Source organism: Gavia stellata, chromosome 7 (assembly GCF_030936135.1).
Source record: "Gavia stellata isolate bGavSte3 chromosome 7, bGavSte3.hap2, whole genome shotgun sequence".
Classification (NCBI taxonomy): Eukaryota; Metazoa; Chordata; class Aves; order Gaviiformes; family Gaviidae; genus Gavia; species Gavia stellata.
This window is the reverse complement of record NC_082600.1, coordinates 18,559,013-18,586,696: the sequence shown is the minus strand read 5'-3', so window position 1 is coordinate 18,586,696 and position 27,684 is coordinate 18,559,013. Positions and strand designations below refer to the sequence as shown.

At 42.2% G+C, this 27,684-nt stretch overlaps 1 protein-coding gene across 1 annotated transcript in view; it reads right to left on the bottom strand.

Annotated features, from left to right (window-relative positions):
• Positions 1 to 27,684, bottom strand: part of ITPK1 (inositol-tetrakisphosphate 1-kinase) — a 153,543-nt gene that overhangs the window by 60,673 nt on the left and 65,186 nt on the right. Inside the window, exon 3 of the mRNA XM_059819511.1 lies at positions 13,371 to 13,496. Coding sequence (XP_059675494.1) covers positions 13,371 to 13,496 — 126 coding nt within the window. The remainder of the gene's footprint in view (positions 1 to 13,370; positions 13,497 to 27,684) is intronic.

Genomic DNA, 27,684 nt, shown 5'->3' with positions numbered 1-27,684 from the left:
CGGACAGTCTACACACTGACGTTTGAAACAAACACGAACGTGACAGCTAACTGTTTTAGGATGGTAAATTTCTCCTGTGGACTCACCATCAGCAGTGAAACCTGCACTGCAACCACATCAACTCAGAAGGGAGCCAGCCAGTGGCAAAGTGCCACAGTAACAGCTGTGAGCAGGGCTGAGAAAAGCAATTAGGAGAAGAAAGATGACACACTGCTATCTTGGGGTCAGCCTTGCATTCAATTACTGCACATGAACACCACAACTGTCTGAGCTAAGCTCAGAACTACATCTGTGTTCTTTAATGTTGTTATTATTGCTGTCCTCTAGTTGGGCTGAAGACAGTGTTAAGAGCTGGGCAATAAGGGCTGGAAATGTTTTTGCCAGAGCTGAAGAGATTCCTGCTTCACTGTGTCTTCATTGAGTTTTGAAAGCATCTTGCTACTTCTCTAAGTTCATACTCTCCTCTCCTGCCTACAAGAACAAAGCAAAGTTAACATTCTCATGGATCTTCATCTTGGGAACTCCATTCCCCATTCCCTGAGGTCATGACTGCACTACTGCATCTTGGCCATAAACCCAGACACAGCTGCCAGGTATTGTCCTTGCAAACCCAGCAAAACTTCCTTCTGTTTCTCAGAACAGAAGTTGAGTTCCTCCATCATTGCCTCAACCTAGCCCCGTAAAGTCAATGGGACAAACAAGCATCCACCTTACCCTATCCAAAAATCAGACAAACATTTCCAAAGTTATCATCTGCCTTTGTTTTACCCAACTTCCCAAAGACATCTTTACGTTTCCACTCACTTCTTTAAATCCATTCATGCAAATGCATGGTAAATGCTCCTGCAAGTAATGGACTTCCATGAAGTCCTACTTCCTTAAGTTGGTTACTTCAGAGAACAAAACATACTCCAAAAGATACTTAGGAATATGATGAGGTGGCCTCAGGAGATGCGCTTTGCTAGATACTGAGCTGGAGAGAAAAGAATGGCATCATCTGTTCCCAGCAAGTGATTTTGCTTCAGACACTGACTGGGGAGAAGCAGACTTCCTCCCCCGACTCCTCCTAGCATTTGCAAACTGTTGCTTTCTGCTGACTACATAGCCTGAACTGATGGCTTGCTAAAAGGGGATTGTTCTTCTGAGGCTAAGAGGATCCAGCACTGGGGTTTAATGAACCCACTGCATCACCCACAGCACACAAGCAGCTTTCCCTCACAGGGCATGAGGCACCCTTCAGTGGCAATACGCGTGTCTGACGTATTTCATAATCCCTGCAGAACACAAAGAGTGAATTCCCCGAAGATACACTCAACCTTGCTGCCACTTGGGGAAAAGTAAGGGACAGACCCTTTTGCACAGTGTAGCCTGGATAAAAAGCCTCTTCATCTCACTGGAGCAGAAGCTGGGTTCATTTCAAGTAATTAATACCCAGAACATACAGAGGACAGTTTTCATGAGTCTCCTGCCCCCAGTACTTTCAGAGTCTTATGCAGAGCAGTCAGCCTTCAAATACAGAAGAGATTATTTTTTTTTTTAAGAGATAGAGTAACTTGTTACCTAATGCATCTTAAATAACCCACATGCGTCTATGCATACATGTCCTTTTGCACAGCAGCTAAGAGAGACCTTGTGGAGCTAGGATGATCCAGTGATTAGGGCAGTAGCTTAAACTTGCTGATCGTGAAACTGTACTGTAGTATCTCAACATATCTAAAGCATAAGACGACAGCTCTTTTAGCCCCTCTGTACCTCAGCTTAAAAGATAGGGAGCTATCACAGTGTGCATCTTCATGAGCACACCGTGAGGATGAGCACATTACAGACAGCTGATACCCTGGTTGGGCAGCGGGTTAAGTGTGCATGGTAAACAGACCGAACAAGCCACAGCTCCGAAACATGACCTCAGCAGAGACATCAGCAGAGATCTGACAGCAAACGTCCTGCAACATTTCTGATGCGTGTACTAGCTCTTCCTTTCACACTGTGATGATGACCCTTTCACCTCGACCAGTCTCTGGTTCCACCTTGAATTCAAGCTCCCCATGCTTCCATCCTGGCCCAGCCCCTACTCTGTACACACTAATCCTTCCCCTCACACATACACTCGCCCTGCCTGTGGCCTCCATCCCCTTCACTCCCCTCCAAGGAGGGAATGATTTTTCCCTCTCCTAGCACCTTCCCAAATCTTCCTGATCCTCACCTCACTGTCCTGGATTAGGTGTGTGTGTTCCACTTGTTACTTTGGCTCATGTTACTCTAAGTATTTCCACAGGGAGCCTTCCCTTTTTATGCTTTCTGTAAGGAACTTCACAGTGCTTTATTTATAATGATAATAGCTCTAACCTGTATTAAAAGATCATCCAAGCAGTAAGCTTGACACAGCATAACTAAGTTTAACAGGAATGAAGGCACGATCCCAAGGCCATCCTACACCAGGCAATGTGTCAACAGAAGTGAGCATCTTAGCTGACTTTCCAGTCACTGATTTCTCATCCTGTTGCCTTAAGAAGCCTCCAAAAAGCTCTGTAAGGCAAACATGAAACAACCAATGGAGATGAAGGAGGTGGGGGCTGTTTTCCAGAAGCCACTGAGAGTCTGGAGCACTCTAACAACTACTGTAATGTCAAGAACTGCACTGAGTGTCAGGAGACAGCCCGTTCACACACACACAGGAGCCTGAACATGAGGTTTTTTTATGATACAAGGAAATTTCTCAGCATCAAACCTATTTCAGGTACTATTCTCCAGCTCTTCTCCATTTACAGGCTTAGGTACTTGGACAGCCAGAGGGCATAGGAATGGCAAAACTCAGAGACTGTCAGCAGGGCAGTGAAGATCTGCATCATCTGAGTAAAGGACTGGGACCTGAAGAGTCTCATGGAGCTAATCTAGGGACAGGCTACAGATCTCTCATTTTAACTGAATCCAAAAACGACCTCTCCCTTGAAGCAAAGGAGTCTGTCAATGCAGAACAAGGTCAATGTATTTGTGTAGGGCATCTCTATTTGAACACAGCTAGTGGTTAACTGCGGAAGCTGTTCAGGGGACAGGAGCATCAAAATGCACTCAAGTCCTTATAACTCTGCATTTCTTCTCACAGTATTGTGTGTTGCTTGGATTTCCATCACAAAGGATTAACTCTGCATTCAAAAACAGAACTATCAAGTTGCACCAGGATCTCCAAAGCAAATCACCCAGCTTCCCCTTGGGCACATACTCTGCCAACACTTTCCCAGTCTACCACACCAGTATATCACCAGCACATGCAAAAGAAAGAGTTCCAATGTCTATGCACAGAAAACTACTTAAAATAAAGAAATAAATAAATAAAACCCCCAAACCTTCACACCAATTCCCCACAACAGGAAATTGGAATAAGAAAAATCAATGTTGTTAGCTTTGCAGGAACAATTATGGTAGCCGATGTGAAACATTTCATAAACTTTGGTTCTTTACTAGGAAGTGCTGCACATTCAGGCATCCCGTTTTACTGAATACATAACTGTGAAGATCACTTAACAGATTGGAAAACTCGATGTAGCCTAAGTAGCAGCACTCTTCCCATGGCACAGAATGGCTCCACTACTGGAAATACAGTTCTGGATGAACGTGAAGGGTTTATGTTTAAGAATTTTGATAGCAGATGAGTTACTATAGAAATGAACTTGAAAATGGAGCAATGGCAGAAAGAAAAGAGAAACACTGAAGCCAAGAGATACCTTTCCGTACAGCACAACCTTTCAATTTTGAATCTTCTCTGGTCACTCCAACAAGACAACTCGGCATTCTGCTTTGGTGGATTTGCCAAAGACTGGTATCCAACAGCAGACTCCAACAACCCAGGCAACAATCTGGAGGATATTTAGGCTTCCCAACAATATTTTGAAAGGGCTCTGTCCCAGGGCTGCAGCTTAGCTTGACCCAGACAACGTCTATGTTTTCCTCTTTCTAATCTTTGATATAATAAAAGCAAACAAGAAGAAACAAGGACTTGTAGCAGATCCTCCTTTGTTTGTATTCCAGGCTTGGCATTCAGTCATGCTCTGCACCAGCCCTGTTACTGGCAGAAGGCCAGCAATGAAACTTGAAATCAGAGAGATCAAGTATTTCATGTTCCCTATTAAACACTTCTGGATATAACCCAGAGATTTTAAAAAAACCTTTTCTTGAGAAGCCTGTGTATACATGAGAATAGACTTGTTTGTCATTTTACCCAAAAAGGTAGCCAATGATTTTTTTTTTTAATATTTTAACAGAAAATTGACACAGTATCTACTGCAAATATTAGGTCATTAGATGATAAGAGAGACTCACTGACTCATTGACTTGATTTTATTACTAAGTAATAAAACATGCATAATCTTTTGTTTAATATTAAACAAAAGTTCCATTTTTAAAAAAAATGTTAGAAAATGAAACAATAACAGCATTTGGATTTGTGTTTTCCCATGTACAGAAACATGAAGATGGCCACTTGTAACAACAGACCAACATTTTCCAAGGGGGAAACAGATGTATAGACAGACACAAGCTTGTCTAAAGAGTTCGCATGAGCTTCAGACTTAAAAGTTCCTTTTTGTTGTCTTGGACTGTGACAGTCCCTTTTGGAAGGAAGTGTCTGTGAAAAGGAAAGGTGTAGGCAAGTTGGATCTTGAACGAACACTCATCTCAAAATTGTTTGTCTCTAAATCTAAAAGAGATTCCTGCAGTGGTTGGGAGGGATGAGGGGGACGGCAAGGGGAAGTGGGAACAGATCTTCTCTTACATTTCTATTCGGCGTACATCTCAAAGCAACTTTCTGAGTACTCAGCTTCCCTATTTTGCCTTTAAAAGTCCACCACTGCTTCATCTTACAAATACCTACCCCCAGGAAGCTATCCTACCAGTCAGCGCTTGAATGACAAATTTTTAGTTAATTTTGCTTGCTTATGAGGCTCTTCCAACAAATGTAGGGCAGACTTATTTTTCAAATGGGAAAAACACAGGTATTGGTCTGTGAATTCAGGTGCAAATAGACCATTTCAACTTTATGTCTCACCCTATCCCCCCAGTAAGAAAAACATTATTAAGATTTGATAGTTTCCTTTGATTTTTCACTTGCTTTTTCTCAGCAGAGCATGTGAAAAGAAATTTGAAATGTGTAAATATTTTCAGAGTACAAAGCTGAAAGCCAGGAACAGAATGGGCTAGTATCTTCAAAAATAATTTAAAAAAAGCAGCATTAAAAATCCACCGGCATGTACCCAAATCACCTTTTCGCAGCTGAGACTTCTGAAGAAAGCAATCAGTGCAGCAAGAACAATGCACTTCTCCCCTTCCAACCAAAAGCAATCCCCTAACTCCTTCCCTTTCAAAATATCTCCCTAATTTTCCTTCCTCCCAGTCCCAAACCCTTGTAAGGAAGCTTCTGAATCAAGAATAGAAGAGCCCTTCCTGGACAACTTCATGGTGGGAGAGTCAACAGTTGGAGGGCAGGGGGGGAGGAAACACTTTAAATTTTCATTAACCTGAGAGAAGAAGCCTAGGCATAATAACACCTGCTTCCGATCTATCTTTTTAAGAAGGCTAATGCAAAGAGAACCTGTTCAGAAAAAGCTCTGAAAGACAAATTAATAACCCTATTGATTTTCCATCACTTGAGCCATCATTTTGATTAGAACAGACTAGTATGAAGCTGCTATGAATGAAGCTGCTCAAGCTCCTGTACAACTCTGACAGGCAGCTGCTCAGAGAGTATTTTGCTCTAATCAGAGCTTAACAAAGATTCCCCAGTCAAAGTCTTACATAAGCCAAAACATACTCACTTTTCAAAGACATAAACTCTGTCTAGAAGGCAGGAACTGGAATAGTTTGGTTCTCTTTCTTACCAAGAGGACAGGAACCGGAGAACCGGCAAGTGAAAGGGACCCTTGGGGACTCTGCCTTTTCCCACCTGACTTATCTCCATGTTCCTCATGTTCCTCTGGTCAAGAAGGAACCACCAAGGACTGTAACAATTTTTTACTAGACAACAAATAAACTACTTTCAATCAGGTCAGCCCAGTGTTACAGTGGGTAGGAAGGGAGACTAATCATCTCTACAGATAATCATCATCCCCAAAATAAGGATCTAAGTGCCCTACGAAGCAAATGGAAAGACTTCTCTACTTTGCACTTCATGCACTACAGTAGGTGTTGCATACAGTCTTCATTTCAGCTTTGGACAAGATCACTGGGCACTCATAACTGATCTTCAATGCAGTGGAGAACAGTTTGCACCCACAAATACTCTCCTGAGAAACTGCCCTCCAGACCACATCCAACTAGCATGAAGACCTCAGAAAGCTCAGCCCTAAAGGTATTCTGCAGCTAAAAAGCCCACTGGCAACAGGCAACTCCTCCTTGCCGTTTTCAGAGTCTCCTGTAACAATTATTTTTTACAAGGCCATTGAGAACAGTCATTAAACAGCAAGACAAAAGGGGCATGCTAAGAGGCTTCCTAGTCTATTAGCACTCTCCATCAGACCGTACAAGGGTTCACCCCAGACTCCAGAGAACAGGCACACAGACTCATGTAAATATGAAGCTAGTTTCCTCCTCAGCTCTTGCAGATGAGACGGTCAAGGCCTCTACAATACACCTCTGAGAAAAAATTATTCTTACAAAGGTCATAAATGTAACCTGGCAGATCGTTCCTCCTCCTGTGGTCAAGGATCCCTTACTCTGCTTCCTGGAAGACTGCTTTATGGAACCAACAGTAAGTCTGGTGCCAGGTATCATCTTGTTATTACATTTATATTCTATAGCAGGAAAATTAGCATCATGAATTTTGTACTGTTTGGTCTGGTTAAGATCATCAGAACTTTTTTGGTCAATTTAATGAACAGTAAGGGAAACACACTATTTCCACTTCTGTGCAGGTGCCAGAAATACCACAGTACTTATGCAACATCACACACATAAGTAGCTCTGTCGCAAGGTGGTCACTTTACATTTTCTACATTGTTCATTGATTTGAGTTAAAAAACCTAAAACAACCACCCCACCCCACACACTTTATACAAATGGATTCTTGCAATTTATTTTTTTAGGAAATATACTTCTCTTAATTTCTAATTGTTTTCAATATCTTAAAAATAATACAGGTCAGATGGAGACAGGCAGCAATTTCCTGCCAGTTTCTGCCCTGTATACAAAATTACATGAGAGTATACCCTTTAAACACACTTTGGCATGTAATTCAACACTGATAGACTTCTCCTCTGCTCTGCTGGTTCCTGGGTACATGTTTTACTGCAATGAAAGTTTCCTGCATGCCAGTACTGTGGCACAACACGGTCACATGTGCAGAACCAGAAGCCCAAGGCCTAGGTTTACTGGGGAGAGGATACCATTCAGAAGCTTGCTCACAGGGGTCCCTGCCCTCTATCTCTTTCACTAGAAAAAGATCCTCTCCCAGTTTAGAAGGCACTGGGAGAGGATCTTTAATTAATGAGTTTTAAAGATACTGAGAGATTATCATTCCATACCCCAGTCAGAAATATGTGTAGTCCAGTAATGGAAACATACATTCTAGTTCAACTACATGATTGTGGACAAGTCATCCACTGGGCTATGCTGAAGAACACTCTATCTGTAAAGACAGATCAGACATCAGTGTGACTATTGTAACTTGGTCTGTAAATCAGATGTCATCATAGCTACTACAAATTCGTGCCAGATCTCCAAACACGAAACAAACAAACCCCAAATTCTTATGACAGTCATTCTGAGTTGACCTAAAGGGCTTCTCATATTAATCTCAAAAGAGAGTTAATAGCATTTCCTTTCATTTACAGCTTGCAAAACAAAGATGTAGGGATGCAAACGGGATGGTCTAGATCACATAATGAAACTGTGGAAAAGCATGTGACTGAACCCACGTTCCAGGATCTCCTTCTAATTCTCTAGGCATTACATAGCACTTCTTTGCAGGAAGATGGCATCCTCAAAAAGAATAGATATATTAGATAAGACAGTGTTTACTGTACAACCAATAACTAATGACAGGGAGAGAAAAAAGAACATCAAGTTCTCCTCTAACATTCTTGGCTTTTTTATTGTTTTCATTTGCGGTTAAATTTAATATTCCTAAAAACAAAGGCCTTGAAGGCACCAGCCAGCTGGATCCAAGCATTTCACAAGAAGAATTAAGCAAGTTTCTTAGCGCAGCCCTGCAACAGTCCTTCTAGAGTATGCCTGGCCGAAGCTTGCCGTTGTGAACACAGCAATGCTAAACTGGAATTAGGCAGTGTTCAAAAAGGACTAAACCCACCATCAACAGGGACATGAAATGACAATGAAAATGTAGAGGAGTCCTCAAAACATGAGAGGAATTCACCACCGTCCTCTGCACAGAAGACACTGGTATAAGGCAATGCTTTATATCCATAGGGTGCTTTTCACCCCATTTATTTCCTTCTTATACAGTTCATACTGTTAGTTGAACAAGTTCAACTGTATTTACCAATCAAGTCAGGAGACAGGGAACTATTTCTTCTCCATCTGACTTGCTCAGAAACTTATCCTCACTTCCATCTGTCTCTGCTACTTGAGCTCCGGAAAAATATATATGGAGCACGCATTATTGTAGAGAGAGGTTTTCTAATGATACACTTGCTTATTAACAGACCCACCGACAATTAAAGGATGCTGGCTTACATGCAGCATATGCCCCAAGTGTGTGAACAGTACCTTTGCTTTCTACAACACTTGACACACAATCCAAATTTCCAGTATTATCAGAATAAAAAAAAAGTTTCAACTTCCCATCAGCCTACTGCAAATTAGCTTCACAAGAACCACAGTATTATTTTTGCTTGAATACTCATATTTACAGAAAAATTATGAAGTCCATTATTAAGAAACAGAGACCAATTTATGAAAGGGTGGTGGTAAGCTGAGGCACAGAAGGACGTAGGCTTTCTACAGAAATAAAATAGGGGCAATGGTAACAGACAGAAGACTGAATTTCAACCCTATTATTTAGTCTCTGGATTACAGTTATTTCTGTTTCACTCTACTGCAACCCAAACCTGTTCCAGCCCAACTTGCTTCCCCTTTTGTTCTCTGTTATTCTTAGAAGGCAGCAGACAGGTCTGCAAAAATATCTAATGTAACTGAATGCTCTTGTGCTGTGCAGGTATTTAAATCAATTTATCACTGTGCAAATCCTGCAGAAAGAATTTGACATGCTGTATCTCTGACCTCTGTCAGTACTCTCCGGGACTCCCTGGGATCAATGACTGTTCTCACCTCTCCACATTAGTTACCGTGTCACAAGAAGCATATCCCCAGTTCAAATCAATGACCCGATAGCTCACCCATTACTGTGCGTGCTGTATGAGATTAAGGCCACACTGCCAACAAAAAAACTCAGGCACAGGAGACAGGGGAGGTGATGTTAACACAGATGAACTTGGCAGTATGGGAGAGAAGAGCTGGGCCAGGAAACACAGACAGCAGTTAAGATTTGTTTGCCCCAAATCTTAAGGGAAGGTCTCTTACTGGTTTCCTTCAGAGGCCACTAAAAAGAAAGCTTTGTGATTTCCAAGATTAACAAAGATAGCAAGAGCTGCACCACAGTCCTAAGAAACAACACAGCACAGGAATGCTATTGTGCAGCTTCCTTTAACGGGGATCACCTTGAATATGGTGACACTCTTGATTTATTATTTCTAATGGGACAGAGAAGAGAGACATGGCTGAATTGTTGAACTTGCACAAAAGGCTATACTCAAATAAAGCAGGATTTTAGGGCAATATGAGTTTGGTTGTTTAGCTTTTAAGACTATGATTTAAAACTGTTTGCAACAAGTTGCTCCACGGTTCTAACGCAGGAGTTAACCATCCCGTGAGATGTGGGCATGCTTCAGTAAATTCACTGTAGGACATGCACAATCACATCTTGGAAAACAGCAATTGCGGTGAAACAGAAGCACAATGCACCGTCTCCAAACTTTGATCAAGGGCACAACCTGACAGGTGAGCCATACAGGAACGACAAGGAGGCACGTACACTAATAGGTGGCAGCTGCCAACAGGCATGTAACTGGAGGGGTCCCAGTGCCACGTACCATGGTATGCTGGATTTGAATACAACTATTTCTCAGCTGCTCTGAAATGAGGCAGCTCAAGTGAGATTTGCCAGCACTAGCGAAGGTTATAATATTGTCCCAATAAGAATATCCCTGTAAATCAGGGGTCTGCAGCCTTTTCCCGTGTATCTCCAGAAATTTCCACTGGGAGCGTGGACTGCCCTACAGAGGACGTAAGCCTCCTGGGATTATAACTGGTTTTCTCATTAGTGTGTGTGGCTGATGCCCGCACAATAGTCGACAGAGTCCTTCCCAGCTGCCCAGCTCTCCCCATATCCCAATCTCCTTATGGTTGAGGGCTCAAGAAGTCTGAGAGCAAAGAGCCACTGAAATTTACACTTAAAGCAAAGAGCCCTTCAGCTTCCACCCCAAATTCAGGCTTACAGCCTAACACACTGCAGGAGAACACTCCTCTAACTGCGGCCAGCTCTTGAGGATCATGAAGACAGCCCTAAGCATGCAGGTTGGACTTAGCCTGCAGGGTGAAGAAACAGCACCAGGTGAGGAACTGGTAGAACTGAAGTACTAGAGAAAGCATAAATAGCATGACCAAAAGGTCCAGGTGGTAAAATCGATGCCATCATGCATGACAGTAGCAAACAGATTCCATAAGCCTGATAAATGTACCATTTCTTCAAGTTTTGCAAAGCTTTTGTCTACAGTCTCCTGTTCCCACCCTTCCCACCATGTATGCTTTGAAAAAAAAAAAGTGGAAATTTGAGATCTCTACAGTAGGCAATTCTGTACTGAAACTGAATTATATCATACTTCCTGAAAAAAAAAAAATCCAAGCTGCACTATATAGAATACCTTCTTCCTGACAAAAGCTTAGAAAATGGGAACGATATTCCCACATACATTTCTTATTTTTATGCTGTATTAACTGTTACATGCAAACTAACTATTTATCATTTCTAAAAGTTTAAATCAGTATTTTCACTTCAAATAGTCTGTGGTTAAAAAATATTGCTGTATTTGATATTATCATCTGAAAGAAAATAAATCCTGTAAGATCGGTGATATGTTTTAACTTACATATCTCTGTAGAATTTGAGAATTTTAGGAGAGACTTTGGGTGAGGGGAGTTGGGTTTTTGGTTTGTAGTTGCAGTTTTGATTGGGTTTTCATTTTTTTCATAAGGGGATGTTTCTGTTGTTTTTAGGCCACTGCATCTCTGTTCAGGTGATATTACTCTTTTCAAAGTTCTATCAAAAAAAAGATAAAAGAGCAAGTCCCTGAACTAAAGAATAAATGGGTATTTATCCATAATTATATACAGATAATATAGCCATATATACTGCTTCTCTCTCACCATTCTCAGAATCTATCCCACAAAACTCATTAGATAAAAATTGTATTTTCACTGAGATTTTCTAATGTAAGTATCTTTAAAAACAAAGCTTCAATATTTAACCTATACAAAAATAATGGCTTAAGTTATTTAAAGGGTACGAAAGGTACACAGAATAATGTCAAGGTATCATATTATGATTACTTTAAGAAATCTACCAGGGTAAAGGATTTAGCTTTAGCAGGTCATTTTACCTCTACCAGCCTTCCAGCAGTGCAGCAGCTGTCACACAGGCACGAGAACAGCCCGCTAAGCTGTCAGCCAAAGCTAAGGCTCTAGCTGCAAAGTGCTCCACCCTGTTTCATACTGAACTTCACCTTGGTGGTTAAATGCAGCTTTAGGAAAATGCATTCTCTGTACTTACTACTGTTTCCTCCAGACCTCAATTGGTACTTGAGAAAGTATCAGCTTGTGACCTTAAGCTATTAAATACAGTAAGTTGACAAGCTGAAGTTCTTACTAAAAATATTCCATATCCATTGAAGAGTTCTTACTCAGGAACAGAAGAAAGGTGTTTTAGATATCAGTTGTACTGCTATACACCAACTGTTGTTCTACAGCTGCTTGCACCAGTTCCCTACCAACATGTTCTCCAGGGGACAAGGGAGGTGCCACAGTATTACAAAGAGCTGCACTCTGTGCCTTATAAAGCCTGGCCTTCAGGAATGCATGCAGCAACACAAGAATTGGGAATGAGGAATCTCATGAGTCTTAATCAGCTGCAAGCAGCTTAACACATGTGCCCTTTTGCCTCTTTAGACATCAGTTTTTCCCATCGATATGATGTGTATATTGTGAAGGCAAACTGGTTAACATCTGAAACAGGGAAGACTGTGAGCAGAAAGCCCCTAAAGTCCATCTCTCCATATGCTTCTTTGGACATTCATGAGTTTCCAATGCTGTGGGAAGTGGATGCCTGCACTACTTAGGGATGAATAGTCACCTACTATTCAGAAAACTGGTGCCAGAGGGCCAGACCCACAAGTCAAACCTTTTCGTCTCCTGTGTGTGTTTAAGTAATACGCAGGTGGGTGGAAGCAGAAAAGCTTTGTAACTACTGCAAAAAGAATACTGACCCCATTAAGTAAAATATTTTCTGCATTACTAGTTGTAAAACATTAAGCAGAGCAAAGAGAACATCATTTTCCAAGAAAGCAAAGTTGTCAAAATTGCAGAATTTGAGCCGTTTTTCCACCTGACATAAGGATATTCCATATAATTTTGAAAATACCTTTTTTAATTTTGCTTCTCTTTGAAAGAGAAGAAAAGAATACACCTTTGATCAAAGATATCCACCAGAAGCAACAACTTCTAAAGTGATAAAGGTTTTGCTTTATCATTTTCATCATCATTCAGACTACTGATAGGAATTCTTTAGGAAAACAGTTCTCCACACCACTACGCCCTGCGTATTTCTGACCTTCAATGTAAACTTAAGAAAAAAGAATTAATAGAACCTGATTCTCAGCACTAGAGGACAGAATCACTCACAGTAACCTTGACATTACAGAAATTAGCGTTCCAGGACTGGGAAGACTAGACAGAACTGGGCCAAATTAATTTAGTGGCTTCTGTCGTGGAGAGATGCATGTAAAGGACTCTGCAAACACCTGTTCCTCTTTGTGAACAGCACTCATGCTCTTGGAATGACATGAGGACAACATTTGGTGGGAAACCAGTTCTTACTAAGCTTACCGAAACAACATAAAACCTATCCAAAGGTGAAAGTCCATTTCAGAGTGACAAAACCATTTTTGCTGGGCTATCAGTAGCAGGGCAGCAGTGTACTGGGGAGCTCTTTTCATCAAACCCTACCAATTGCACAGGAAACAGATTGAATTTGCTGCACCAAGATCATCCTCCTCCTTGAAATGCAGAAGGACTATGAAAGAACCACTCACCTGGAACCTGTGAACCAACTCCAGTGACTGGCTGTCATTCTGGTCTGCTTCAAGGATGACATCTGTCAATTTATGTATGATCACATCCAAAGGGCCCTGATCTTCAATGGGTTTGGTGAGGTCAAGCTGAAGAAACCAGAGAGAAACCTTTTATTAATATATGGAGGATCTGAGGTTCTTGTCCCTGCCACAGTTCAAGGTGTTGCTGCCACACAGAAGGCATTTACTTTACATGCTGCCTTTATTTTGGTATGTACCCAAATGCCTGAGAATTTACATTTCACTGAATGTCAGAAAACTTTACGCAGACATTTATTTCTCAGCAGTGTACATCTAATTCCATGAAAAAGCAGTGAAGTCATTGGCAAGCACCCTTCATCCAAACACCTTCCTGTGCTTCTCCACCCTGAGCCAACATTTCCCTTTTCAGCTCTCTTTCCCAGTACTTGCACATACATGCAAAAGGAATGAGCCAACAAAGATTATCACCACTAATAAAAGAAATGCCTGCTGTGCCCTTCGCCCTTTGGGATTGCACAAAACAGCACCCAGGACAGTAATACAGGTAACACAAAAGCAAGTGACTCAAGATCTTTGCAAATTCATCTGCTGGAGGGACACCTATTTAGCTGGTAAGGAGGAATGCAGTTCCCAGAGCACTCCCACTAGCAGACTTTGGCAATTAGCTAGATAGGGGACAAAGATTTGGGGTGGGGTGTGCAGAAACTCTGCTCCAGACAGCATGGGAAGGTATGAAAGTGGTGGCGATGTGCCACAGGGCTTGGTCCCCAGCACCAAGACAGGGTTCAAGGAGCAGAGGAATGACCTGTACTGGAAAAATATTGAGTGAGGGATCTCTTGAGGAAATCTTAATGCAAAGAAGGCTACTGCACCTGATGGGATGCACGCAAGAGTACTAAGAGACCTGGCCAATGTAATTGTGAGGGCTTAGATTTATCAGAACATAAATCAAAACTGTGGAGATTCCAACTAAATAAAAAAAAAATAGAATTCCACTACGAGGACAGTCTAGTTGCAGCACAGAGTCCCACAGTCACTGTAGGATCTCCATCCTTCAAGGTTTTCAAGACCTGACTGGACAAAGCCCTAAGCAACTTAGTCTGAAGTTAATGCTGAATCTGCTTTGATCAAGATGATGTATCACAGACCCCTAAGGTTCCTACCAAACTTAATGAACCCATGAAGCTACTTACCAGATTTGAACATTTGTACAGTATAAGCACCAGAACTGGCTCATGTCCTAGCCAACACACTGGGCTGCCCACAGCACAAAAGCTGCCACATTATCAAGCACTGCTCTTCAACCAATTGTGAGATCTACTGCATCAGTGGCAACTTAACCTTGTAAACTTCAAACCGGGAACATCCTTGAAACGAAAGACAGATGTGTGCCCCCTAAACTAAAGTTAGCATCTGATTTTACAGTTATGCATGCTCCCTTCCATTGCTGCTGTCCCTTTTATTCAACTCTGGCAGAGAAAAGGCAGGGGGGCGCAGGCAGGAGAGGAAGGCTGGGCAGAAGAGGCTGCTGATGCTCTGTTTCGATAGAAGCCTGGACTTCACTGTCTCATTAGCTTGACTTTTGTCCTAATAAAACTTCCCACCCTACAGAAGTGGACCTGCTTTGAATTAAGGAGTGCCTTAAGGAATGTAACAATAAGACAGGATGGCTGGAGCTCAAGCACCAATAAAACTAAAACAGCAGAGATCTAGCAGCCTTATTCTTGTGTAGGCACTCTTATCTGGGCTAGGCTTACTTGAGCAAAATAACTGAAGTTACCTATGGCACAAAAGCAAACCAAAAGACTGCCAACTCTTCCCAACAGAGACCACCTTTGCTTGCCCATTACTATATGCTCCTACTAACAGTTACAGGTTGAGGCTCTAGTACTATCTTTGAAGTACTTATGTAGATTCCAATACAACTGGAAAACATATTGTGCCTCTATCTTCCAAAGAGACTAACAGGGGCACTGTTAACAGGTGGGCAGCAGACGCTTTACATGCCGAGATTATGAAATGGTAAAGACAAACAAGACAGACTTAATGTGGATGCTCAGTGACTAGTAAGCTGTGGCTGGGTGAGGCAGTCCACAGGCTCGCTGTCCTGGCACTTACGTTTTTACTCACATAAGTAGTGCAGCACGAAGGCTAAGGGCAAGCATAAGTGTCTGCAAAATTAAGGCAAAACAAAGTGAACTGCAGCTTGAAAAAAGATATGTAAGAAGATGATCTACTTCCGCATCCAAGTTCCAGAAAAATCAGTTAATATCCTCAAAAGAAATCTCAGATGACCACACTGCTTTTCCTGAGGTTTCTTCATCTGCCTATCACATCTGGAAGGAAACAGCAAAACAAAGGGTCCATTTAACTAGGTCAGAAAGTTCCCAGTTGCCAAGTTGTGAATTAATCCATTTTCAGGACCTCCAGTTTGAAAAACAGTGAGAAGCAAACAAGTATTTGAGATTGGTTACCCCTCTACATTGAGCTGCAAGTGCAGGAAGAATCTGCACAGAAACATTCAGAAAACAAGAAAACAGTCCTCCCTTTCAGACTTGATCCAAGAATAGAAATAAGCCTTCAAGGCATATCCAGGCATTTTCAGCACAGTGTTTTCCAGAATCATGAGACATCTGGGCAAGATAACTTCTTCACAACAGTTGTGCCAGCTAAAAGCAACTGGCATATTTTGAAAATGAAATCAAATGCACTTACTTTGCACATGGGGAAGTGTTAAAAAGGGCCCCCCGTAACAGTGCTCTACTTCCCCTTCACCAGGAAAGCAATGCTAGAAATGACAGCACACTAAGGCAGCTCCTCCGGTAGGAGGTTCAGTGACCACTTCAATTGGCTTAACAAGGACAGCAGGTACATTTCAACCACACAAACCTTCAAAATTTGATCCAGTATTTTGCAGATTGGAGGATCAAACAGTTTGCAAGAATAAGTTCTCTGTGTTCTGGGCCATGCTGTGGAAAGCAAATATTCCTGGGCTGTGTGGAATTTGGAAGAGATCCACCTTCCTTTTATATACTAAGAAGAAAAAAAACACGTAAAAGTAGAAGAAGAAGAAAAGATCTGAGAGGGAAAAAGAAGCCTTTTCAAGTGGAGTATCAGACCCAGCAGAAGTCAGTGAAAGTAGAGTGCAAAATTTCTGATGGCCCTCTGCTGAGACAAACACTGATTCATTGTTTGTCATCAGCTGGAATTTGAGCCCTCCTACTTCCCTTCTCTTTCAGCATCTCTCTCTCCAAACGAACTTTGCATTTGACATGATCACCCAAAGGTTTGTTTTTGCACAGAACTAACACCATAGCAACAGAAGTGAGAGAAAAGATTTATCAGCACCAGCTTGAAAAAACAAAGAGATATGGCTATGGTGCCTTTTCTTCTGTGAAGTAGGCTCTAGCCTATGCTGCTTGTCCTTTTTCATACTAAAAAAAAAACCAACTAGCCAGGTATTGGTTTCATGGCATTGTCACCACCAAAATCCAGCAAAACTCAGGTGAATGACATGGCAGGCAGTGTCAAAGCTGTACACAGAAAATGCGAGATACAACGCATATGCTTTTCCAGGTCTTACAAATCCATATATGGAAGAAAACAACCACTAGTCAAATGCTTTTATCATAGCTGGCTGTAGCTAGCCTGCTCACCTTCTCATGGAAAGAATGGCTTGGAGTTAAAAAATGCTCCAAGCTTAAAAATGGCATAGTCCCCCCGCCCTAGATTTCCCAGAGCATCCACTGGAGAGCAAGTTACAGGCATACAGAGCTCCATCTCTGCCTTCCTCTCCCCTTCCTCTGTCCTCCAGAAATACACAGCCAGCGCATTATCCAAATCATTACACAGGAGGGCAAAGAAAAGTTTATTTCCATTAAGCATAATTTGTTTAAAGTTTTGGTGTTTTCCTCCAGAACTCTGGCAATCCATCTCTATCGCAGGGACAGGGCGAGCGCCTGGCAGAGTGCCACGGCTCTCCACTGGTCCCAACTGCAATCCCACACACATGCATTTCTGGAAGCCGTGTTTAAAAATAAAATTATGTTCAAGTGAAAAAAATCTGGATTTGTTCACTCAGGAAAAAAAACCCCAAACAACTGCAAATGTTGGATTTAGCACAAAGAAATAACATTTATCTAAACGATTAAAAATAGTGTTGTATTTTTTGTTTTATTCAGTGTTTCCAGTCCGTGATATAATCAACTGTATTTCAGAATCTGGCTGAGCAGGATTTGTGTTTTTTTAAAAGCTCTTCTTCACAAATAGTTTTTGGATTATCATTCACATGAAATGAAGTCTTAATACCAACCTGTTCTGTTCTCTGAACTGAAGACAGATCTGTCCACTGCTATATCCCTGAGGAATTTACAACACATCTCTCCATTTCTATTTAGCCTCACTTGTCTCTCAAAATATTTTCATTTAAAAAAAAAAAAAGAAAAAAAGACTCATATCTATTGTTTAAGCATTTTGCTTCCAGTCTCCAATCGTCTAACAAACTCCACTCACCAGGATGCTGCACTAAGTTCTTGCTATGTTTCAGTTTATTTGATGGAGTGCTTAGGAGCAACAAAATAGGAATGTGTGTCCCTCCACAGCAGCCTGTCTTGCTGCACGTGGAAAAAGCTTATGAAACTTTCACCCAAAGGAAGTGAATGAAGATAAGGAGAAAATAATCAGAGATGACAGGTTTGTTGTGAGCCTTCTCACTAGGCAGATACCACCAAATCATCAGACATTATCTCGAGTGCTACAAAGCTTAATAAAATGCCACAAAAGGGAAAGAATCCGCTCAATTTTCCGGTAGGGCCCTGTCAGTGCTTTGCTACACATTTCACAAATCAGAGTCCAAAAGTCTCTTTGTGGTAATTTAACCATTTTCCTCCCTGTGAATTGGACATAAAGCACCAGCCTGACCTGACCTCTCTGCTCCCTGACTCCTGAGTCTGTATATAGAATTTTTTTTTTACACAAATCTATTGTATCCTATTATTCAGATACTCAGTTAAGGCTGCACTGACCCCAAAACATGTGGGGTTTATTTCAATCTTAATTCAGCTTCTTAAACTCCACTGCACATGGACCTTCAGGTTTTTAAGTCATCAACTTTCTCTCCTGGGGCTATTTTCTACCCTGTATCTTATCACATACATTTCTATCAAAAGGCTTGTAAAACAAAGCTTTTTAAGTTCTCCCCTTCTTCCTCCAACCCCAGCCCCAGTGTTTACTTTCGCTATGCATCAATGCTGAGCAAGTCATAATGAAAAAAAGTCATGAGCTCTGGGTTGGAAAGCCAAGTCTTGCAGAAGCTGAACCCTGACAGCTGATGTATTGGTGGTCACTGTTCTCTCTCCAGAAAATTCAGAAATGAAAGCCTCTAAAAATATCTTAAGTGCTCTGGAGAGGGAAGAGAAGCAGCAAAAATTAATACTGCCAAGTTCACTGTTTCACCTAACTGTAAAAAGTAAACAAAAATACACAGGATAGTCTAATTACAGGAGAGAAGGTGCTTGTATTTGAAAGGAAGTGGGGAAATTTCCTGAAAGAAATCAGGAAAATGGTTGTGCATGCCCATCCATACATGCGAGATCTACTTGTGTGGAGCAACAGCGACAGAACAGAATGGCGCAGAAGCCTACCTGCTCTTCTGACAAACCAAGGGAAATCCACAGGACCAAACAAGACCAGCACATCCTCCTTTCCCAAATTAAATCCTGCAGGAGCAGGCCAGTCCTGTCCCTCCGCTGGGACTACACTCCCACAAACCCCGCTGTCAGGTCTATGCAGGCACAAAACTGACACGAACGACTCCCTGCCAAAGCCCACAGAAGGTGACAAAGTATGTATCGGTATACATTTCCTCATGAAGAAAGACATTATGTTACCTGGTACTTTCAGTGATATACAGGCTCTCCATAGCTCCTAAAATATTCACATATTCAAACTAAATAAACATTTACATTTTTCAGAAAGTTCCTCCTCATCTCTCTGACCAAGCAAGAAAGTGATCTGGGCTGTCATCATGCACAGCTAGTGCAAGTATTCGGCACTTGCTGCTGCTCCTAATGGGGCCAAGGGCTACCGAGGGAGAACACAAACCCCTCTAGGCGACAGAAACACCAGCTCTGTCCCACTGCAAAGGGCAAACAAGGACCTGACCATCAAAGGCCGTAAAGAAAGGGCAAAAAGTTCACCAAGAAGCCCTATTTTCTCTCTCCACGCCCCCTTTCCCCAGCCATCCTTCCCTGGTGCCGAATTAACTTGCACGTCCTGTTGCAGCGGCGGCAGCAATCTGAGAAAGGAAATCCGTTGTGGTGAGGAGACTTCCCCTCCTCGGCTCTCCCCTCACACTGACAAGAGGAGGGAGCATCGCAGCATCCTTAACAGCTGCCACGTGGGAGGAGAACTCTTTCCCAAGCAGGAAGGAAACGTAGCTTGAAAATACCCTACCTTTTTGCTAGTCATCTCGGAATCGAGGAGCTTGAAGACTGACCGAAGAGCTTACCTTTCTACCACTGCAGGACGCTAACTCTACAGGATATCTTCTGTTGCTCTGGCCAGCTTAGTTTAAGAGAACCACCAAAGGAGAAGGAAAGCAAGTCCCACACTGGGACTTGTCATTCAGAATCTCAGATGCCGGTAACATCCCAAGCAGCAATACATGCCTAAAGGTGAGGAGCAGCACAACATAAGCTATGAAGCCCTGCTGGGTTCCCATTTTCTCAGATACCGAAACTTTAACACCAGAGGAGAAGATTCTAGGTTTAACAGATGGTTTCTTTGCGTTTTCGTGCACTGGTGCCAGAGCGGATTACTTTGCATTCTGCTTGGCACAAATTGCCAGAGAGTATGTGTGAGCACTTTGCACATTTGCAGGAGTTACATGCTGCTGCTTCCCTGGAAGCTAGGTACGATCTCCGAAATGTCTGGGAAATTCTCACTTCTAGCTGTATTCTCGATAAAATGATGTAAAAGGAATCTCATAGCTTTTTTTACATTATGTACTAACATACACGAACACCGTTTATGGATCACTTCCCCAACTACTACATAAACTGACTAGCCTTTGCACATTCAAGGCTTGTCCTGCAGTCACGTAATCCCCCAGGACCTCGGTGAGCATCACCTCCCCACAGCCTCCTGTGCACCCTCCCACAGAAGCAAACAGCTAGCCAGCATTGCTGTCGCCTGTGCAGTAACAGCGACAGACAGTGAACTGCAACTCCTACTCAGTGTGCAGAACAACGCCAGGATAGGTTACTGCATCTCAGTTACTGAAACCTCTCCCGCTGCCCCCCTCTCCTCCCTCCTCCCTCCTCTGACCCTGGCATATAAGCCTCCACTGAGCATCACCCTCCTGCTAGCACCAAGTTTTAACCCCTCACTTCTTTAAAAGCAAAACAAGAAATCCCATCTTTGGGCTATGGCTAAAGCTCTTCACAGAAATTATTTTCTTCTCAGTAGAGATTTTTGTACCCAAGACTGGAACTTTGTTACTATATTGTTTTTGACTTACAGCCCAATGCAAAAAGACTTTTCTAGAACTTAAACTGTAACTCAGCTTGGCTTATCTCCTTATCTCCTGTACAATACTTCGGCAGTTGCAGAAAGTTCTGTCCAGAACTTGCAAAGGTGTGGCAACGGCTGTTTCTGAGCATGATATTAACCTGAGAGCTCACGTCCCCTTAGGGCTGGACCGCGGCAGGAAGGTTTTGATAGGCAAGTGGTTAAGCAGTTCAGTCTTGTTGAGGGACTGTCTGAACGGTAATTGCTGATTTTCAGCACTGCAGGAAGAACAATCAATGTTACTCAAATCCAAAAAAGCCTCTTGCCAAGGGTGTCTCCGGAGGTCACCAACGTTCCTGTGGATTAGGAAGAGCAGCAGAACAAATCCAGAGATTAACAGAGGAGGAAAGTTGAACAGAAAATGTGTGACATGGGAGGATTAGTGCTCCAAAGAACAAAAGCAAGTTACAGAAAAACAAGAACCCAGGAGAATGAGCAGTTGGTGTAATCTGCTGCTGAGCCTGCCTTGCTTTACTTTCTGTAACCATCAAAAAGATAGTGTTCATATACACCAGATTAAAAGCCTATATAGGTAATCCCAGTAGTGGAAGGTATGGGGAAATTACTAGGCAATTCACAAAATTTCTGGCTCACTTCTTGAACTTAAAGTTGTGAAATGCGCAAATGAGATCCAGAAAGCCTAAAAAGACTTTACAAAGAAGATTTTTTATGTTTCTTTGAGCAAACTGGGTCAGCTCTAGCCCAGTTATTGAACTGACAGCTCAATCAGGAGAGCAGACTTTAAAGGAGGAGTGGAATGGAGAAGCCATCCATGGAGAACACCCCAACTAATCCAGAATACAGCCAGTACAGCCCATGTAAGCAAAGGCAGAGGGCCGAGAGGGGAAAGAGGGGTACACTTCACTTCTCAGAAGCTTTCAGTGCTTAATTATAACAACATATAAATATTCAAAATATCAAGATCTGGCAGTACTACAAATACTTACTTTTTTTTTTAATAACTACCTGATACAGAGGAAGTTAAGATGAAGGAAACGTGTTCTTCTGAAAGTTTCTCTTGGAGCCATGTAAATATGCACTGCATAACCTCCCTCCCTTTGGCCATGGGATTAGATAAGTAGAAAAGCTGATATATCAAGAAACAACCCCCAGAATGCCTGGCTACCACCTTTTACCCAAACAGCCGAGGAAGCTCAGCTCTGGACTTGCACCACACCACTCAGGCTCAGCTTTAGGATAATTCTTCAGCAGCACCTGTCAAACACGAAGAGCAGCCAGTGCTCCTGTGTGTGCAGCTGTGATTCCCAAGAGATCACCGATGTCTCTGCTGTAATTCTCCCTCCAACAAAGCTTCCAGCTGGTGAGCAGGGAGGCACAGCCAGGCTACCAGCACCTCCTTCACTTCTGTTAGCTACTAGCCTGAGGAGAGCTGAATTTCTAGGTGCATTTCCCTTTCTCAAGAGACTCTGGATAATGCCGACTTGTAAGCAAATACAGGTAGCACCCAAAGTACATTTAATCCAGTCTGCTCATCACTTCGTTGAATTTATGTGGTCTTTATTGTGTTGTAGCAAGTTTAAATACATATGGAGAGAGCAACAGCTGTCAGGGTAGAAAGTTTTTATGCTTTTTATTCTGCCCCTGCCTAAACTAATTAGGATCCCTTCTGAAAAAAGAAACAAAATTGAAGCATGTTTCCCTTAACAAGAAGATCCTCCTTCATCCAAACATAGTCTTACAGTGTTGCTCACAGACATCGGGTAGCTAGTAATGTTTGTACAACTGCAAAGGATAGAGAAGGAGGAGAGAGAAGTACACTGGAATACAACAGGAAAGAAACACAAAAGCTTTAGAAGACTTAGCCTAAGGGGGAAATAAAAATGAGTAAGACTGCTTTTAAACAGAGAAGGCCATGCTCAGGCTGATCTGTATCATATCCCTATGCTCCATGAGCAGAAATCGAAAGAGAGACCATGAAGAGATAGAAGAGATTGTGGCATTCCCTTCCATCCTGTTCCAGCAAGTATTATTTATGAGAATGAAGTTGCCTTTCAATTACAAAGCATTACTTCAGCTTGAAACCACTGCTCCCAGTGAGACAAAATGATGAAAGTGTTCCTTCCAAGGATGAATTTAAAGGCATTTGAAATGGTCTGAAATGAACACTGCCACAGAGATAAAGCAGTTAGCCCATGATTTCTCAAACTGAGGAAGAAGGGTGTGGGTGAAGATCACAACCATCATGGACCACCCTCTCAGGTGCTGCACTGCTAGAAGGTATTGGAGAAAGGAGCAGAAAGTGAAGCCAGGAGAAGGTGGCTGGGACACAGGGAAGGCTCTAACATGAGGAAGAGGAGCACAGCGGGTCTGACTCATTGCTTCAGCAAACACCCTGGCATAGAGAAGGTGATCACAATGGTTAGTGGCCACCAGTTTGTTTCTCAGCAACTGCAAGGTATCTTTGCTTTTTACTTTCTACCACGTCTGACAAATTCCTTACAAGTGCTCCATGGCTCAACCATGCATCAGACATCTTTTCCCACCCAGGTGAACTGTCTTTCAACGCAGCACCTGCCCAACACATATGGAGAACCACTGGCACAGGGAGAACATTTTAGGTGAAATTCCCATTAAACGAGAATGATAAAAAGTCTTGCTTTTGCTGTGCTGAGGAGGTCTGACAATCCCACAGTATTATTTGGACCTAGTCAGATATTAATGAGAACGAAAACAAGAGGAACTGTCTCATTAGGGGAGATTAGCTTCTTAAACTCAGGAGAACAAACACTAGGACTGAGGTTATGGCCCAACTATTCCAAAGCAGGAAAACTAACATAAAATATAGTAATACAAAGAATACTACAAGCTGGGTTAGTTTAAATTACACCATAAAATGGTGTACAGCTCATGCATTTTTTTATGATCTCAGGATGACAAATTGATAAATTAAAGGAAGTAATTAGTATAGACTGCTGAGCTATGAAAAGCTCAAGGATTTTATCATAAAGGATTCTTGGCATTTCTTGCAGGCATGCCAAATAGTGAAATGTAACTCAGGAATACATAAAAATAAAAAAAGAAAAATTGGCATCTCTGTGCAGCAAGTGAAGGTTTAATACTAAAGATAATATAGGAATGGCCCCCAACTTTACACAGATATTTGGCCTCAGTTTTCAGCAAGAATAAAAATGCTGACAATGGGAGCAAGGCAAGTTGGTAAAAAGATGGGTACAGATATATCAATGGGTACAGGCAGTCAAAGTCAGAGTTTCATGGAGTGAGATTCACTTAATCTCATTTTAAGGAGTTGGTAACTACACTGTAATTTCAGGCTTCTCCTTGCAGTCAGAGAGAAATGAATAAGTAACTTGATGTTTTAAATTCATCTAGCCTGCTTTACATTCATATTCTAGTATCTGAGGAATTGCACCCAAAATATGCTTCACCAGAGGGAGCCTAGTGGAGCGGCACAGATGTCAGCTGACTCTGAAGAGTTTAATGCGCTGAGGTGAGAGGAAGCTGCCTCTCTCCCATAACTGGATACTTCAGAAAAACCCCCAACCACTTCCAGAAAACAAAACTCAGTTAACCAAAACATAACATAGGAAATCACAGGACGGTGATACAAGGGTTCTGAATAACTGTATCCATTATGGAGTGCTTCCCAAGGATCAAAAAAAAGCAACTATATTAGGCAAGGAGTAGGAGGGGGAAAAATGACAGCTACTGACTGTTCATCTGACCTAGTACTATACAAGCATCTCAGCACATTTGAAGATACTGAAAAAAAAATCAGAAAGGTAAAAAAAGATGTAGTAAAACATGACACGAATCTACAAAAGATGGATCAAAGCCATTTAACTGTCTGTATGACCACTGGTCCTCTTGACAAAGAAAATGCAGCAAAGCTATTTTCTCAGACTTCAGTAAAGCATGCAGCTAGATAAACTGGAGAAAGACAAGGACCAGTAAAAGACAGGAAGGTGAATGAAGAGCTAAATAAAAGAGAAGATGACAATGCCTTGCATGCTGAAAGCAGCAGTGGCAAACCAGAGAAGGTGCGCTAGTGGCGTTCCTCAGGCACTAGTCTTGTGACCATTTTATTTAATATCTTCATTAGTGGTCTTAGCACAGTAAGTAGATTACTGATAGACGTTAATAATTACACAGAAGTGTAACTGACATCACCACCCAGACAGAAGTACCACGCAGAAGGGAGAATCAGAAATAGGACAACATGACTAAATACAAAATGAAAGGCTACATGTAGCTAGACTCATGATGCAAAAAAGTCTGCCCTATGCTCAGAGAAGGATTCTAGTATGGTAGCTGAAGTACAACTGTGACAAAGATAAACTCAGTTTCACCAGGATCAGGGTATTTTGGGTGAGATTTTTAAGAGTCAAGCTACCATAGAAGGCACTACTGAGACACCCCCCCACCATGGAACAGCTGTACCCAGTTTAGGGCATCCGTATCTAGAAATACAAACTCAAAATTAAAATAAATGCTTAAGAATTCAACCAAACTTTTTAAGTTATAGGCTTAAGAGCCTAGAAAGTCTCTTCCATACTTAAATCCCATGGTCATGGAACCTTAAAAACTATGAATAGGAACACCTGGGTTAATGCAGATTCAACCACTTTCTGGCAAGAAAAAGCTTATCATAATCACAAATATTGCTGCTGCACTTGAGTACTGCTTTACTTTATGCCATAAATGGGCATTCTGGGGGGTGCAGTATGAAGAGAAATCTGCTACCCAGGAACATGTATGGTCCAGGAGTTCCCTAAATATTCTTTTAGGAACAAAAGAACTAGGAGGTCCAGCAATAGAAAAATCTCAGGTTTCAAATTATTCAAACTCACATTTCACTTCCATCATAAACAAAGCAATAAGTGAGCAGCACGCAGGCAATATTAAAAGAAGACCATCAGAAACATCACTCAGGAAGAAGCAGGCAAAGAAGCACTTTGTCATTGAGCTGTAAATCAAGTATGGCACACTCTCTAATTCTGGGCTCTTTCCTCATCCACCTTGACTGACGAGCCTTCCTCACCAGGTGGAGAAGGAAGCTGTAGCTCCTTCCTTGGCAAGGCACCCAGGCCTCACTGGACTTCTGCAAGGATCCTGCAGATACCTTGTCTCGCTAAGGTGGCTGCGCTGACTTAAAGGAGTATCAGCAACATGAAGTTAGGTCAGAACTTAATTTTAATTGGTTAATAATAGTTTCAAGTACTATCTCCCAAGCCTACCATCTGACCGTTGGGGCCTTACCATGACATTAGCAGCCCCGCACTATTCATTTTCTTTTCCCTTTCGCTGTTTGGAAGAATCAAGTAAACAGGAATTCAGGACCGACGGTGAATGCAGCAGTAATTAAATGAGCTAGAGAAAGAACAGCTAAAATTGTAGTTCTTATTCCTCACTCAACTATGTTTACAGGAATCTCAAGTGTTCCTGTCACAGCAACAGGTAAAACATCCTCAGAAAACGGAGTCTATAAATTGTTGGTATTCCACAGACACCAAATCCCATCCTTAGTATTCATACTAATTTTAACAGGCAAAGATGGAAAGAGGAGAAAATAGTTAAAATATAAGAACACAGCCAGAGTGTGAAAAGCCTGTCTGTGTAGCTTATAACCTCATGACAGAGAAAACCAGATAAACTCCTAGAAGGTCTCATGTGATAACCTAGTTTTCAAAGAGTGTTTGCATGCACTCTCTCCCTCAGAGCTCTGACATCAAGGCACTTGTATTGACCGTCACTCAGCTGTCTGTCAAGACACCCTAACAACTTCCTACCTCCCTCTGCTGCTTCTTGTCTATCAGCACAGATGCTGCTTCATTTGCTCTCACTTTCTTTCCTTCTCCAATCTTTCGCACAGGGGTGGCTCAAAAGTCCTTCCCAATTTCACCTTGGCATCTCTTCTGCACTGCTTTCGCCCAGGCAAGACCCATCCTGCGAACTGGCGGAGAGGGCTGAGCCCAGCTGCAGTCTCCCCCCAGGTCCCCGCTCTACCAGACATCCCCAGCAGCCTCTCTTGTGACACTTTGCTCTTTCTCCCCTCAGCTCTGCTTTTCATTGCAATTGAACCTCAAGCTCATAATCCTAGTTTCTGCTTTTCTACCTCTGTCTCTTACCTCAAACTCTGCTCTGCTCCTGTCCCAGTTAGCTTTCTGAGCTCCCCGCTTTCATCAGTCTCTGAACACTATCATCATCAAGCTGCCAGGCCTGCTATTTTGAAGACATCATCAATTCTCTCAAGCTCTCCCCCTCTTGCAATCCAGACCTTACAGATTCCTTGTATCCCTCACCACATCACCCTCCTTTTGGATCAGAGGGAAGCCCTCCCCTGTCCACCTTCAAAATTTTTGAGCTTATTCTCTCCCACCTCTCGTCCACCCACAAAGCCAACTTCCACCGTCCACTTCAAAAATCCAACTAGTGCCTTTGCATTTTCTTCCATCCTGCCGTTTCCACTTCAGGGAAGCTTGCCTTAAACATTTACAAAGCTTTGTCACGGCTAGACTTCACATCTCTTTTTCCAATTCCTGCTTTGCTGGAGGGATATAAAGTCACTTTTAAAACATCCAAACCCCCAAAATTCTCTTGCCTGTTCTCCAAAGGGCTACTTGACTCCATCTGCCAGCTTGACCACACATAGATACAGAGAAACAAGATATTTGGTGTGACGCTGCAGCTAAATTAATGTGGCCACACAGCTTCCAGATGGTCAGCGAGGACACACTAAACTACT